We start from the raw sequence: 15,484 nt of genomic DNA on the forward strand, positions 1-15,484 counted from the left end.
ATAAATGAATAAATAAGTGAATGATAGCAAAACTGATCTCACCTCTTCTATGAATTTTCCTTTTCTTCATCTATACCAATATCCAATTTACACAAGGAACATTATTTCTAAAGTATGCTAATAATATTCTATTTCTCTTACTACATTTATTGGGTCCTTATTAGTGCAAGACACTATGAGATTGTATTTAATCTTACAAGAATCCCACAGTGTGGGTGCTACTATTGTCTTTGTTGTTGTTTAGTCACTAGGCCATGTCCAACTCCTGTGACCCTATGGACTGTAGCCCACCAGGCTCTTGCCCATGGGATTTTCTAGCCAAGAATACTGGAGTGGGTTGCCATTTCATTCTCCAGGGGATCTTCCTGGCCCAGGGACTGAACTCACATCTTATGCTTTGCAGGTGGATTTTAGTGACTTTTATAGAGTTAGGATTCCAAAGAAAAAAAGGTTTATTTGTGTTGTTTAGTTGCTAAGTAGTGTCCAACTCTTTTGTGACCCCATGGGCTGTACTAGGCTTCTCTATCCATGGGATTTCCCAGGACACTGGAGTGGGTTGCCATTTCCATCTCAAATTATTGTCTTTACTGGTAAGGAAATAGAGTGTTAGGGAAAGTAGGTGACTGAGCCTTGGTCATGCAGCTGATAAGTGATGGAACAAGGATCTGTGCCCTGACTGTTGGAATCCAGGGCCTTCTTGCACTCACTTCACAAGTTCTACAGGTCCTTCAGGGCCAGTCATGGTCTTGGCTTCTTCAGGAAACTTTCCTGCACTTGTGTCTTCATTGTCTGTTTTCTCATCTCTTTCTGTCAGACTGTAGGCCCGGTGAGGCAGGAATCAAATCTCTTTTCTTCCCATTTTTTTGTGACCACCCTCTTGTGAAGTTACTGGAAAAGGGACTCCTGCTCATAACCAGGCAGATGAGGAAAGAGTGGGCTTGGGGATCTGTCTAATAGTACACAGCCACTTGTTGTCAGAGCCAGGGGCAGGAACTACGTTTTCAAATCCCATCCCAGGCTTCTTCCCTGGAAGAAAATGCCTTAGGAATTTGTAAACAATCTGGGACAGATTGTTCAGCATTCACAGGATTTCTGGGGTTGCAAGAAACCACAATATCACCTGGATAAATTCCTCATAGAGTGGGGAGGTGGTTTGTCTAAGGTTGTGTGCAGGTTACTAGAAAGATTGGAGTAATGAGAGCACAGAGAGAGATCACAGTCAGAAGATCAGGGATGAAGCCTCAATCTGGCACTTGGTTTCTTCTGATTGAGGTTGACCAAAAAAAAAAAAAAAAAGTATAAATTCAGATTTGGACCAAGCTGATGATGACTTTCCTGTTATTGTCCTCGGCCTATATGCAAAAATAGCTTTTCTCTTAGTTCTTCTCTCTATTTATTCTACTTGGCACAGACATATATTGGATTGCTGTATTACTTTTTTTCCGTGACTTGTGCTGTCTGGCAGTCTCCTGGACTGCTGCTCCCAGTTGTACCTCTCCAACCCGAGCCTCCGGCGTCCTGGTGCCCTACTCCCCCACCTCCTCCCCAGCCTTTGGTTTCCTTCATGGCTGCTAAGTCAGCCAGTCTGCATTGCTTGTCTCTCTTCCAGCTGTGCTCCACACACCCGGCTAAGTCCATTTCCTGGCTGCCATCCTGACCCAAAGCTGCAATTGCTAAAATATTAATGGTGCTGTTTGTGAGAAAAAAAACACAGGGAAGCTTGGTATAAATGAAAATTGCCAGAGACGTGGAAACAGGGAAATGGAAGAAATAAAGCAGAAACATAATGTGAAAAAGGACCTCAGCGTTAAGTCAAAGGAGGACATCCTTAGCTCTGCCTTTCTCTTCCTAATACTGAGGTCTCACTGGGAAATGCCAGCTTCACTGGCTGAGATTCACTGTCTTGGCCACCTGGATGGGTTGCCTAACAAGGTAGGTGATCCCTGTGGATTTGCCTGCCTGCCTGGGTCTCCTGAGAGAGAAGAGAAGGGAAGCACAGCACAGATTTGAAAAGAAAAGGCAAACTGTGTGGATAAAGAAAGTAGTCAAAAATCATGTGACACATTGGCATGAGGAGGTCTGTAGGATGCTGAGGACAAATCAGCTAGATTCAAAGGCAAAGAAATGTGATTCCACCCTTTATCCAATCCTTAATGAAAGCACTTAGCACTTTATGCTTTATTTATTGGATTTCTCATACTCTGTCATTATCATTATTGGATTCCTGGTGCCCTGCATGGTGCTTGGCACAAATCACAATGAGAAGCTATATTTTCTGAATAATCAGAAAGGGGAAGAGTAGAGACCAAAGTCGGAGAAGGCGATGGCACCCCACTCCAGTACTCTTGCCTGGAAAATCCCATGGATGGAGGAGCCTGGTGGGCTGCAGTCCATGGGGTCGCTAAGAGTCGGACACGACTGAGCGACTTCACTTTCACTTTTCACTTCCATGCATTGGAGAAGGAAATGGCAACCCACTCCAGTGTTCTTGCCTGGAGAACCCCAGGGACGGGGGAGCCTGGTGGGCTGCCGTCTATGGGGTCGGACACGACTGAAGTGACTTAGCAGCAGCAGCAGCAGAGAGCAAAATGGAGAAGGAAATGGCAACTCACCCCAGTATTCTTGCCTGGAGAATCCCATGGACAGAGGAGCATGGAGGGCTACAATCCGTAGGATCGCAAAGAGTCAGACATGATTGAAGTGGCTTCCCACAGAGAGAGAAAAATGACCCTTAATATTTGCAACATAGTGAATGTTAATATTTTTATTCTTTTTATGATGAAGAGAGTACAAAGGGCTGGGGATGGGGACATCACAGGAGGAGGAACGATAGTGCCATCTCTGCAAAAGACACCCCTAAACTACACATTGAAAAGAAGTAGATCCCCCAGGGCAGCCTTTTCCATCCAGAAAATGGAAACCAGTCAACATGAGTTTGCCAGTAGCTCGCACAACTACAGGGCCTTTGCCGGTTTTTCCAAGTGCTGGCAAGTCAAACTCCTTTTTCAGTTTTCCTCCAGGTTCCTAACTTGAGTCCCATTCTCTGACCTCTCTCATCCTCCTTGTTTTTGTCTTACTTGAGACTGATTCTCACAGGTTTCTCTGGTTCCTATGCTCATTTTCATTACTGGGCATGTAACAATCTTCTTCCAGTTTAGGAAATTCTTCCAATCCTCAGTCTTTCAGGCCCAAACAGTTTCACCTCCCCATTTCACCTCCCAGTCTCCTCCCTCCTGGAGCACAGAGCTCTGCACTTGAACTTCTAGGCAAGCTTGGCTTATGCGGAGTGGGAGAGTGGAAGCAGGTCGCCCTAAGGCAGAAGGTCTGTTCTCTGTGAAGATCCTAGGTTTCCTTCAAACAGACAGAGCTCCAGAGAGCATTCCTGGTCCCCTTCTTCAATTTCTGCCCCTTCATTCCACTACTAAACCTCCTCACAGGTACTGCTCAGCACTAGGCAACTCACTGGGTAGTAAAAGCAACAGCAAGGCTGAGACAGGTGCTCAAGCAACTAGGCTTGTTTTCAGGCTGTGCCTGTGCACACAGAATATATGGTGTGCAACAGAGCCATCGTCACTCATACAAAAGGGTTTCTATGGAACATGTTGAAAGTGAGAAATTAGGGATTTTATTATAAGCGTGATACTAGTCAGAAGGCCCAGAAAACTGGCATTCCAGCTACCAACCAGCTTGAGCAGAAGAAAAGAGAGCAACAGAAACCACTTAGGAGTCCCTGCTGATGTTAACATCTGTGGAGTCCTCAGGCCTCCTGGACCTCTTCCCTTCACTCAGATTGGTAGGTTGCAGATCTAAACATTTGCAAATTCACAGTCATAGTCAGTCATCCGGCACATTATGAATTTCCACTGGCGATCCCTGTAGGGAGAGAGTCAGAGAGCTAATGTCAGTGAGAAAAGACACCTTGGGAAGAATAAAGCAATGAGCAATCTTTGGAGAATTTAGGCACTTAAGGGACAGCTAATCTCACTTTCCTCTCAGGAAACATCTCTAAGGAGTCTCTAGAAAACCTATTGGTAATTGTCTATGAGGTCAGGACTCCTGGACCCCTCCTCCCAGTTCAAGGTGCATCTTGGACGGGACTAACTAGGTTGCCAGTGTGTTTAGGTCCTGTTTATCACCAGTGATCAGCTGATCACTGGTCCATCTCAAAAGCACCTTCTTGGACATACAGGTTAACAGCTTGGGATAAAAGCATTTATTTAACATTTTCTTCATTTCATTGTTGAGAATCATCTCTTACATTGGCTATCCATCGCTCATTCTTTCTTTTTCTGAGAACGTACAATGTGCTGGGCTCTGTGCTGTACCCTCTTCAGAAAACACTATCACAGGGAAATGGACAGAGAGAAAACAACTCTAAAAGCCTTAACATGAAAAGGAAAGTCCTTGTTATTTTTGCATGACAGAAACTGAATTGCATATTTGTTTAGATGGTCAGGCATAGGTATGAGAAAACATAGAATTGTTTAGTTTTGAAAAATATAGTGTGGATGCCTTTCAAGGAACATTCTTTGCTAAGGACTAGCCCAAGTCCTTTGTTCACCTATTTAACAAAAATATATTGAAAGCCTACTCTGCGTAGTACTCTTCTGGTCTGATACTATTTAACAACGATAGCAGCGATGGTAATGACAACTGTAACCACTATTCGCTGAGTCCTCCAATATGTCCAGCATTGTACTAGATGCTTTACATATTTTCTCATTTAATCCTCACAATATGTCATTGTTTAGGTGGAGAAGTGGACTCAGAGAAACATGAACTTTATTAACATAATTAGATGACAATTGCAAGTTCCAAGTTTGTTGGACTCAAATCTTGCTCTTTATCTGATACCACAATGACTCCGTAACTTGACACCCATACCCCCATTGAGAACACGGCTGTCATATCTTTTGCAAAGTCTTGATGAAGGGCAAAAAAAGTCATTCCGTATATAGCCACGCAAATGCTTCTCAAGCACAGTGGGGTCATTTAACCTTAGAATATTCTTCTTCCTCTTCAGTCTGAAAGGCTTCTTCCCAGATTTTTCTTAGACACCAACACTGATAAGATCGTTATCAAGCTGCAAATCTGGAAGGTGGGACTGACCACTCTCAAGTTCTGGGAGGTAACTCTTGCCAACAGCTATGGAACAGGCTGCTCACACAGTAAGGCAGGCTTTGTAATTTGAGTCTGCTGCTCGAGGTTGTTTAGAGTAATGGGCATAGGCTGCCCAAGTATAAAAAGTTATCAAGAGCCTGGGTAACCAGTTATTTATTAGTATTTATTCCTGCAGTTGTTAACAGAGAACATGGCTTGTTTCAGATGGAGGTTAGGAAATCGGTGGCATGTGAGTTTATGAAATAAATTTCATTACTGTAGACAAGTCTGATTTATCTCTATGCCAACAGACATAGCTAAATAAGATCTTGAGCCAGGCATTCACGCTGCTCTTTCAAAAGGCTTTAATTGATGCTAAGCAAAATTTAGACTTGGTTGTAAAAGAACCAAGTTATAAGAATCAGGCTTAGTCTCTGATTTCCCTCCTGGATGGTGGTTCTCAAGAAGGGGCAGTTTTGCTTCTCAGAGTTTTTTATTGTTGTTGTTGTCACAACTCTGGGGGAGGGGAGGTCACTATTGTCATCTAGTGTGGAGGGGTCCGGCTGCTGCTGAACATCTGGAATGCATGGGAAAGGCTCCTGCAACAAAGAGCTATCTGTGCCCCAGCTGGGCAACTCCATTCCAGGAGAAAACCACTATGATCTGCCTGTGGAGGAAAAGCTCTTGCCCAATGAGTCCTACACTGAAAATATTTCTTGAAGGTGATGACCTCAGCATTTTTCAGCAGAGCGGGAGAAATCCAAGTTGTGGATCTTCACACCACTGATTGTTAGTGACCGTGGCAAAATTGCATGGGTATATTAATTGTAAGCAAATGCATGATATAACAGCTCAGTTTTCCAAGATTTTAGGTTAAACTACATAACTGAAAATGTCCAAGTCAATAGCCACTGGACATTTTAGCTGTCAAAATATATTTATTTTGAGGAAATTTTGGATGGTGTACTCTCTTTACTGTATTCCTTCCTGTCTCCTTAAACAGAAAATGCCGAACTAATTTTCTCATTGAGTTGGAAACGTCATTAGGAACATTGAGCAGCCTTCTATACTGTTGTCCAGAGTTGCCCTTCAGGGCTTTGAGTTCTTAGGTTTTTCCTTTTCTTTTTCTTAAATATAGTTTTATGTGTGTCACATCATTCAGCTGTTTTATTTTAACTGGTGAGAAGTAATATCTTCCCTATTCATTAAAATTTTTTTTTTAATTGAAAGATAATTGCTTTACATAATTTTGTTGTTTTCTGTCAAATATCAACATGAATCAGCCATAGGAATACATATGTCCCCTCCCTCTTGAACCTCCCTCCCATCTCCCTCCCCATCCCACCCCTCTAGATTGTTACAGAGCCCCTGTTTGAGTTTCCTGAGTCATACAGCAAATTCCCATTGGCTATCTATTTTACATATGGTAATGTATGTCTCCATGGTACTCACTCCACACATCTCACCCTCTCCCTCCATAAGTCTATTCTCTATGTCTGTTTCTCCATTGCTACCCTGCAAATAAATTCATCAGTACCATTTTTCTAGATTGCATACACATGCATTAGTATACGATATTTATCTTTCTTACTTCACTCTCTGTGTCTCTAGGTTCATCCACCTCACTAGAACTGATTCAAATGTGTTCCTTTTTTACAGCTGAAAAATATTCCTTTGTGTATATGTACCACAGCTTCTTTATCCATCCATCTGTCAATGGACATCTAGGTTGCTTCCATGTTCTAGCTATTGTAAATAATGCTGCTAAGAATAGTGGGATACATGTGTTTTTTTCAATTTTGGTTTCCTCAGGGCATATGCCTAGGAGTGGGATTGCTGGATCATATGATGATTTTATTCCTAGCTTTTTAAAGAATCTCCAGACCATCTTCCATAGTGGCTGTATCAATTTACATTCCCACCAACAGTGTAAGAGGGTTCCCTTTTCTCCACACCCTCTCCAGAATTTATTGCTTGTAGATTTTTTGATGATGGCCATTCTGCCTGGTGTGAGTTTATAGCTCACTGTAGTTTATTTTTTAATTTGCCTGCTAAACCATTCCAGGCTGCAAAAAGATGGACAGTTTTCTCTCATGTCTCATGTTCCTTCTTGCCACTAAACTAGACACTAAAAAAGATATAGCGAGCTCCTCAGGCCTTGAGGAAACATTGACTAATATCAATATTAGTTCATTCCAATCAAGTCAACCAGAACCATGCTTTCAAAATGTGGGTTGAGAAAATAATAACTAAGCTAGATAAAAAGGTATGTAAAATGCAAACAATTAATGTGTGAGAACTGAGGGGGTTTTCTATGAATAAATGTAAGGGTTTTTGTTCATTGAGCCTGAAACCTGTATTGCATCTTTTCAGATTTCGTTCATGTTTGTTTTTTCTGTTTAATTTTTTTTTAATTAAAGGTCATATTAAATAAGTTAACTCCAATTAGGTATGATATCATTGCACTTAAAAACATAAATATACACCAAAATGTCCCAACCAAATTTGTCATTCTATTATTTAATGAATTAATGAGTTAGGTTTTGTTCATTTGCTAAACAGTTATTGGTAACTTTTCAGGAATTCATTTGCTGTGCAAAGTGATGATCACCTAACTATAAGTAGGTCAAATCAACCTTCTAACACCTGAATTTATTCATATCTCTTTCTTTATTAGCAGGGAGAAGAATTTTTATTTTCCTCTTATTGTTTTGCTTTGATGTATTTGTGATAAAATTGGAAACTGATTATGAGAGAAAGGGGTTTTAAAAAATTAGTACTGTTTTTCTCTGAAGTTCTCCATTTTTTTAAAAATTTTATTTTATTTTTAAACTTTACAATATTGTATTAGTTTTGCCAAATATCGAAATGAATCCGCCACAGGTATAACTGTGTTCCCCATCCTGAACCCTCCTCCCTCCTCCCTCCCCATACCCTCCCTCTGGGTCATCCCAGTGCACCAGCCCCAAGCATCCAGTATCGTGCATCGAACCTGGACTGGCGACTCGTTTCATACATGATATTATACATGTTTCAATGTCATTCTCCCAAATCTCTCCACCCTCTCCCTCTCCCACAGAGTCCATAAGACTGATCTATACATCAGTGTCTCTTTTGCTGTCTCATACACAGGGTTATTGTTACCATCTTTCTAAATTCCATATATATGCGTTAGTATACTGTATTGGTGTTTTTCTTTCTGGCTTACTTCACTCTGTATAATAGGTTCCAGTTTCATCCATCTCATTAGAACTGATTCAAATGTATTCTTTTTAATGGCTGAGTAATACTCCATTGTGTATATGTACCACAGCTTTCTTATCCATTCATCTGCTGATGGGCATCTAGGTTGCTTCCATGTCCTGGCTATTATAAACAGTGCTGCGATGAACATTGGGGTACACGTGTCTCTTTCCCTTCTGGTTTCCTCAGTGTGTATGCCCAGCAGTGGGATTGCTGGATCATTGTTTCTAAATATAGTTGGTGAGTTTTGTGTGTTTCTCATCTCCAGTCCCCTCTCTTCTCTTTTCTCTCCCTTCCCACAACCCAAAGTGAGGATCATATAGAGAAGTGGTATTGGAGAGGGTTCATTTTGACACTGGGCACTCTTTTAATCATTTTTGTCCTCTCTAACATGTTTGGCAGGAAAAAAAGTGCTTTTTAAGACTGAGTAGAGGGAAGAGCATAAACCATCATGGAATACCAACTTGGCATCTCCTGCTCTGAGCAATCTGGAACCCATCCTCATCTCCAAGGGTGAGCTGCTCCACGAAGTAGGTTCAATTCCCATTGTTTTCCATTGTCATGTCAATCTTTTAGTTAACCTAGACCAAGTAGGAAACTAAAACAGGGAAAACCCCAGATCAAAAATCCTGCAGATATGACCCTTGCAGAGAGCTGGTTCTGACCACTCCAACCTTGCCCATGGGGAAGGCTCACCTTTCCACTGCAGAGAAAGTGGTTGTTGCCCCTCGCATATAATAATCATAATTGTAGGAAATCATGTCCATCTCCTCACCATAGTGGCCTGGATATTCTGTTGTCAGCCTATGTGGGAAGAACAAAAGGTTAGAGGGAAAAGATAAAACTATACTGCTGGGAGCAAACAGAAAACATGTTATAAAGGAGAGATACAGTTTCAACATTATGGGAGACCCAAATCAGAGCTGGATGACCTCTGCTAAACCATTCCAGGCTGCAAAAAGATGGACAGTTTTCTCTCATGTCTCATGTTCCTCCTTGCCACTAAACTAGACACTAAAAAAGATACAGCGAGCTCCTCAGGCCTTGAGGAAACATTGACTAATATCAGTATTAGTTCATTCCAATCCAGTTAACCAGAACCATGCTTTCAAAATACAGGTTGTAACTTACTAGTAGATCATGAAATCAGTTTAATTGGTTAGGACCAGCTGAGCTTTAAAAAAGAAGAAGAGATTGAATAGAAAATATCAGAGACTGCATTGTACATACTAAAGTTATTGTGTATGTAGATAAAAACTTTGTTTCAAATATATATGTGTGCATGTATTTATATGTTATTTGTATGGTCTGATAATTTAATATGCACTTTTTTAACTGTATTTGAAAAATATTAAAATAAAATATAGGCTGTATAAAAATAGTTTTTACCTAGTCTGCCATTGTTTATTTGGCACCTAAAACAGTTCCTGGTACATAGTAAGTATTTTTTGAATAAATAAATAGCCTTGAGAGAGTCATTTAATCTGTTTCCTGGTCTATAGAAGAATGAAAGTTACCTTACAGGTTTGTCATTTGGATTAACACAAATAAGTATGACACGTGGTAGGAGTTGAATTGTTAGGAGAAATTTTGTGTCTTCTTCCTCCTTCACATTTCCTTCTTTCTCCTCCAAGATTAAGCCAAGCCCTGGCCTCTCCCTGGGCAGGCTCGTTGTGGTCCACTAGAATAAATCTAGAATTTCCTGGCTCTTATAATGCTTCACCACTGGGGATCTTCAGGATCAAAATATCCTTTCGGTATGATATGTGTTCCCCAAAGTCTTTATCTGCACCCCCAAACTGCTTGGGAAACAAATAGTGTCAGTAATTTAATCTGATTTGGGGTCACAGGTCATTGTATGTTGATGATATAAAGATCTCCCTAAATGTAGACTTAATACTGCAAGGATTGTCATGAGATCTTAAAAGCCTGATTCATAAACTGGAAGGTCTCTTAGAAGATTCTCAAGCTTCGATGCAACAAGTTAACACAAGATAACCTGAGTTATTGAAGTTGAAGTTGTTCAGTCGTCTCCAACTATTTGAGACCCCATGGACTATAGCCTACCAGGTTTCTCTGTTCATGGGATTTTCCAGGCAAGGATACCACAGTGGGTTGCCATTTCCTTCTCCAGAGGATCTTCCCAACCCAGGGATCGAACCCAGGTCTCCTGCATTGCAGGCAGACGCTTTACCCTCTGAGCCATCAGGGAAGCCCAAACTGGAACCTAAAACTTCACTCTCTTTGTTCATAACCGTTTCTTTTCCCACATTATGCACTTGTTCTTGTTCTCTGATTCTTCTCTTCTCAAGACATAATTATGCTCTATCAGAACACCAAGCCCTATCTAGAGTGGGTTCCATGTGTTTCTGCTTAATATTTATGGAAGGAAACAGGCTAAAGCAGAACCCTATTTTGTGCTTCCAAGGAGACTCAGAACAAGGACTTTCTCTTCCTAATGAAAACATTAAATGACTCATAAATGGCCCTAATAGGTTTTCATTTGGATTCTGTTGGTTTGTGATCCCTGAGGATTCTAACAAGTGCTAGATTCAAGTTTACCCAGAGGAGGGATTTGTTGATAATGAAAATTAGGATTAAAAGAGATGGAGTAGAATGCATTTTTTCTTACATCAGGGAGCACAAAATATTTTCCAGAATTTTTAGAGCACTCTTTAGATACAATATATAAAAGTTGATTGCCAAACATTTTAAGATGTGCTAAGGCAGAAATCCACCTAAGGTAATAGTGTACAGTAGTCACTCAGTCATGTCTGACTCTTTGTGACCCCATAGACTATAGCCCACCAGACTCCTCTGTCCATGGAATTCTCCAGGCAAGGATACTGGAGTGGGTTGCGATTACCATCTCAGGGGATCTTTCTGATCCATGGGTTGAAACTGGGTCTCCTGTTTTATAGGCAGATTCTTTACCATCTGAGCCACCAGGAAAGCCCCAAGGCAACACTACATTAAGCTAAATCCAGTTCCCAAAACTATTGGAAATCATTATGCTAGACTGATATTTTTTTAAGTTTTTACTGATCTACTTTCAGATTATTTGGATAGTTAAATACATTTGGAATGAAATGGGAAAGAGAGGCTTGCATTTTTTAAAAAATGACATTTTAATCTTCAAAGGGGGACAAAAGTTATCCATTGCTTTTTTCAACTACCAGTTTCTATGGCTTCATTTTTGGTAGTGGCCAGACCAAAAGTCTCCTGTTCAACTGACAGTTTGTCTATGAGGTTTCTCTGTGGGGGATTGCTGTTCAGTAAATTTCTAGAATACCCTCAGGAAGGTGTCATACATGCTTATTTGTGTATTTCCATCTTGGTCCCAGCCAGTTTTTTGTTCTTACTTGATATTGGGGATTTTCATGTTGCTTTGTTTTTGTTATAAAATCATGAGGTCAAGTGTAGATTATTTTACAGAATCTTTGATTAAGAGGGTAAGGCAAGAGTTTGGGTTTTGGTAAAAATTATTTCTACTTTATGAAAGTAAAAATACAGAGGAAGAAAGAGCCCCAATCAATAAGCCTCTCAAACACCATTCATAGAGGGAACTGCTGTTTCAATACAGTCAGGATTCTGAATTTTAGAACAAGATAAATGTGCCTCCATTTAGTTTCTGAGGATGTCATGCACACACAAAATATTCCAATAAGTGAAAGCTCTAGTAATAACTCCTCAGAAGGAAAAAATAGAATTTAAACGTTCAGAACAAGACACGGGGACAAGGACATAGGAACTTGTCAGGAAATTAAAAGAGACTACAAGGAAGCACAAGATAAGGGTTTCATAAACTATGGTGATGGGCTTCCTGAGGGCAGAAGGGGAGGAGTTCAGTGTGGTTCCAGATTCCTTGTGGATTACCAGGTCACGGCAGGCAGTTTTATGGCAAAGTACACTTCATACTGAGCACTGCCATACATTTCCAGACCAATTAAAACAATCAAACAGGCCTTCCCTTGCAAGAAGAAGAGAAAGTTCTGTCAGTAACATTGCTGTTGTTCAGTCACTAAGTTGTGTCTGACTCTTTGTGACCCCATGGACTCCAGCATGCCTGGCTTCCCTGTCCTCCACTCTCTCCATGAGTTTGCTCAAAGTCAGTGATGCTATCTAACCATCTCATCCTCTGCTGCCTCCTCTTCCTTTTGCCTTCAATCTTTCCCAGCATCAGGGTCTTTTCCAATGACTTAGCTCTTCACATTAGGTGGCCCAAGTATTGGGGCTTCATCTTCAGCATCAGTCCTTCCAATGAATATTCAGGGTTGATTTCCTTTCAGATTGATTCGTTGATCTCCTTGCAGTCCAAGGGACTCTCAAGAGTCTTATCCAGGACCACAATTCAAAAATATCAATTGTTCAGTGCTCAGTTTTCTTTATGGACCAACTCTGACAATCCATACATGACTACTGGAAAAAACATAGCTTTGATTATATGGACGTTTTTATGCAATTTACTGAAATGAGTCTACTACTGAAGCTCTTCTATCAGGATCCTTATATATCCCTTTACAAAGAGCTAATTGTCCCTCTGTGTGTGTTTCCCCTATCACTTTTGGATGAGTGGCTACTGGAGCATAATTTCTCACTGTAAACTACTTTTAATGCCATCTATAGGCAAGAGTATGGCATCACCGACTTGTTGGACATGAGTCTGAGCAAGTTTTGGGAGTTGGTGACCGACAAGGAAGCCTGGTATGCTGCAGTCCATGGGGTCACCAAGAGTTGGGCACGACTGAGTGACTGAACTGAACTGTAGGCAAGGGGACAGGACCAGAAGGTTGTTTCAAAACTAAGTGAGAACTTGATAACATAGAACCACTTGTACAATTTCTTGAATTAGATAAGTTTGAAGAAGATGGAAAGAAATTTATTAATGTCTTAGGTATGAATTGAAGAAGGCCCTTGCAAATGGAGGTGATTTTTAAAACAGATACAGGATTTTCTCATCTAAGATTATTAAAGCTTTGAAATTATCAATGGATTCAGCTAGAATCAATAAATGATTGCTGTCCAGTACGTAACCACAAGTTGAGCCACAGCTGACAGATGGCATTCTCCTTTTCTATGAGAACATGACATGTCACAGACCTTACTCAGATATATATCATCACATTCATTTTAAAAAGGAGAGTAGAGATAGAATTTAAAAAGGACAATTTACTTATTGTTGGAGGTTTGCTTGAGAATTTATGCAATTTTTAATAGTTAAAGGAAAGGGTTTTGACTCTTTCTCAACAGAAAGTGACTCAGTATAGATTTTATCAAACTTCACCTTTATTATTGATTTGTTTTGTTTAGTTGCTAAGTCATGTCTGACTCTTTTGCAGTCCCATAGACTATAGTCCACCAGGTTCTGTCGATGGGATTTCCCAGACAAGAATACTGGAATGAGTTGCCATTTCCCTCTCTAGAGTATATTCCCAACCCAGGGATTGTACCCTCATGTCCTGTATTGCAGGCAGATTCTTTACCACTGAGACATTCAGGAAGCCATTTATTATTGATTACTGAGACTTGAACACAAGGTCAGGCCTTGTAGCACCAGCATCTATTTGTTACATGTCTGACCTGTCAGCAAGTAGGACAACTGGATTCTTTGGGGGTCATCCCAGAGGCTCCACTTTTAGGCTGTGTACTTCACTGGTGTGCACGAGAACAAATGGGGCCATGCCCTATGGCCCAGCATCAGTTAGTATCACATCCTCAACCGTATCCCACTTTGTGGGATGCCAGAGAAGCACACACCACAGATGTCCTACCCTAAAAACTGGGAGAAAACCCAGCATCTACAAGTTAACAAACTAGAAGGGGTTACCTGAGGAAGCCATACATCAGCTTTTTTCAAAACAAGAGTAAACAGTATTTCCCATCCCATTCTTTAGTGCTCAGCCCATCCTCAAACAACATTTTAGAGAAGCTTCTTCTGGTCAATCCAGCCTCTAATTCTGTCTTACTTCTATTTTCTATGCTTCCTAGAATTCCCTGATGACTCAGATGATAAAGAGTCTGCCTGCAAAGCAGAAGACCCAGGTTCCAATCCCAGGGTCAAGAAGATACCCTGGAGAAGGAAATGGAAACCCACTCCAATATTCTTGCCTGGAGAATTCCATGGACAGAGGAGCTTGGTGGGCTACAGTCCATGGGGTCACAAAGAGTAAAACATGACTGAGCAACTAACATGTCACTTTTCTGCTTCTCAATTAACACCTTGTTTAAAATACCCTATTCTAATGTTCTGGGCCTTGCAGGTGGCTCAGTGGTAAAAAATCTGCCTGCGATGCAGGAGACATAGGTTTTACCCCTTGGTCAGGAGTGATCTCCTGAAGAAGGAAATGGCAATCCACTCCAGTATTTTACCTGGGAAATCCCATAGACAGAGGAGCCTCCCAGACTATAGTTCATGGGTTCGCAAAACTTAGTGACTAAACAACATTAGTGACTAAACAACATTCTAAAGTCCTATTACTTGTCAGCACCACATATTTAGCTTTTGATCAAAAAACAGAATACTGTATAGCATCTTGTTTCACAATGGTGATCAGTACAGTGAGCTCCTTGAGGGGTCATTAGTATATGACAAGCATATACACTTTTATAATCTAGTTCAGCTGTGGATGTGGAGAAATTCAACATTTATAGACTTGGGATATGTTGAGATTGGCCTACATTCCACATCCAGTCAAAAAGAGGACACCCCTTTCTGACAGGCAAATCACTGAAAAGTATCTTAAATAAACAGAATCTGCTTGTGGTCAATCCTCTTGATTAATAAATGCTTTGCCAGGTAAGCTACAAAGAATGAGAAAATTTTAGGTGAGACTAATTTGCCTGTGGCCTGGCATCCCCAGTAGGTGCTATATCAGAACCTATTTGAATTATTTTTGCAAAAATGAAAAAAGTAAAACCCAATTGCAGTTATGCATAAAGGAAAGCAACCTCGGAGTCAACTGACTTCTGCAAAGAGCTGGGGGAAGAGTTCAAGTGGGACTAAATGACTCTGGAGTCACCAAAGCGCCCTTCTCTGCAGAGAGGCCCTGAACTCCAGGGGTCAGAGAAAGAATTCAATACGGTCATGTCTGTCCTCTTGTGGCATTTTGGAGCACTATATATCAAAGTGTTCAAATATGTA

The 15,484-nt window shown here is 40.8% G+C and overlaps 1 protein-coding gene across 1 annotated transcript in view; it reads right to left on the reverse strand.

The window, feature by feature from the left end:
* Positions 1–2,740: 2,740 nt before the first annotated feature.
* Positions 2,741–15,484, reverse strand: part of DPT (dermatopontin) — a 36,511-nt gene continuing 23,767 nt past the window's right edge. The window contains exons 3-4 of the mRNA XM_010836689.1: positions 9,040–9,147; positions 2,741–3,873 (exon numbers count right to left, since the gene is read on the reverse strand). Coding sequence (XP_010834991.1) covers positions 3,807–3,873; positions 9,040–9,147 — 175 coding nt within the window. The 3' untranslated portion in view covers positions 2,741–3,806. The remainder of the gene's footprint in view (positions 3,874–9,039; positions 9,148–15,484) is intronic.

This window comes from Bison bison, unplaced genomic scaffold (assembly GCF_000754665.1).
Source record: "Bison bison bison isolate TAMUID 2011002044 unplaced genomic scaffold, Bison_UMD1.0 scf7180017864064, whole genome shotgun sequence".
In the NCBI taxonomy this organism is placed as follows: Eukaryota; Metazoa; Chordata; class Mammalia; order Artiodactyla; family Bovidae; genus Bison; species Bison bison.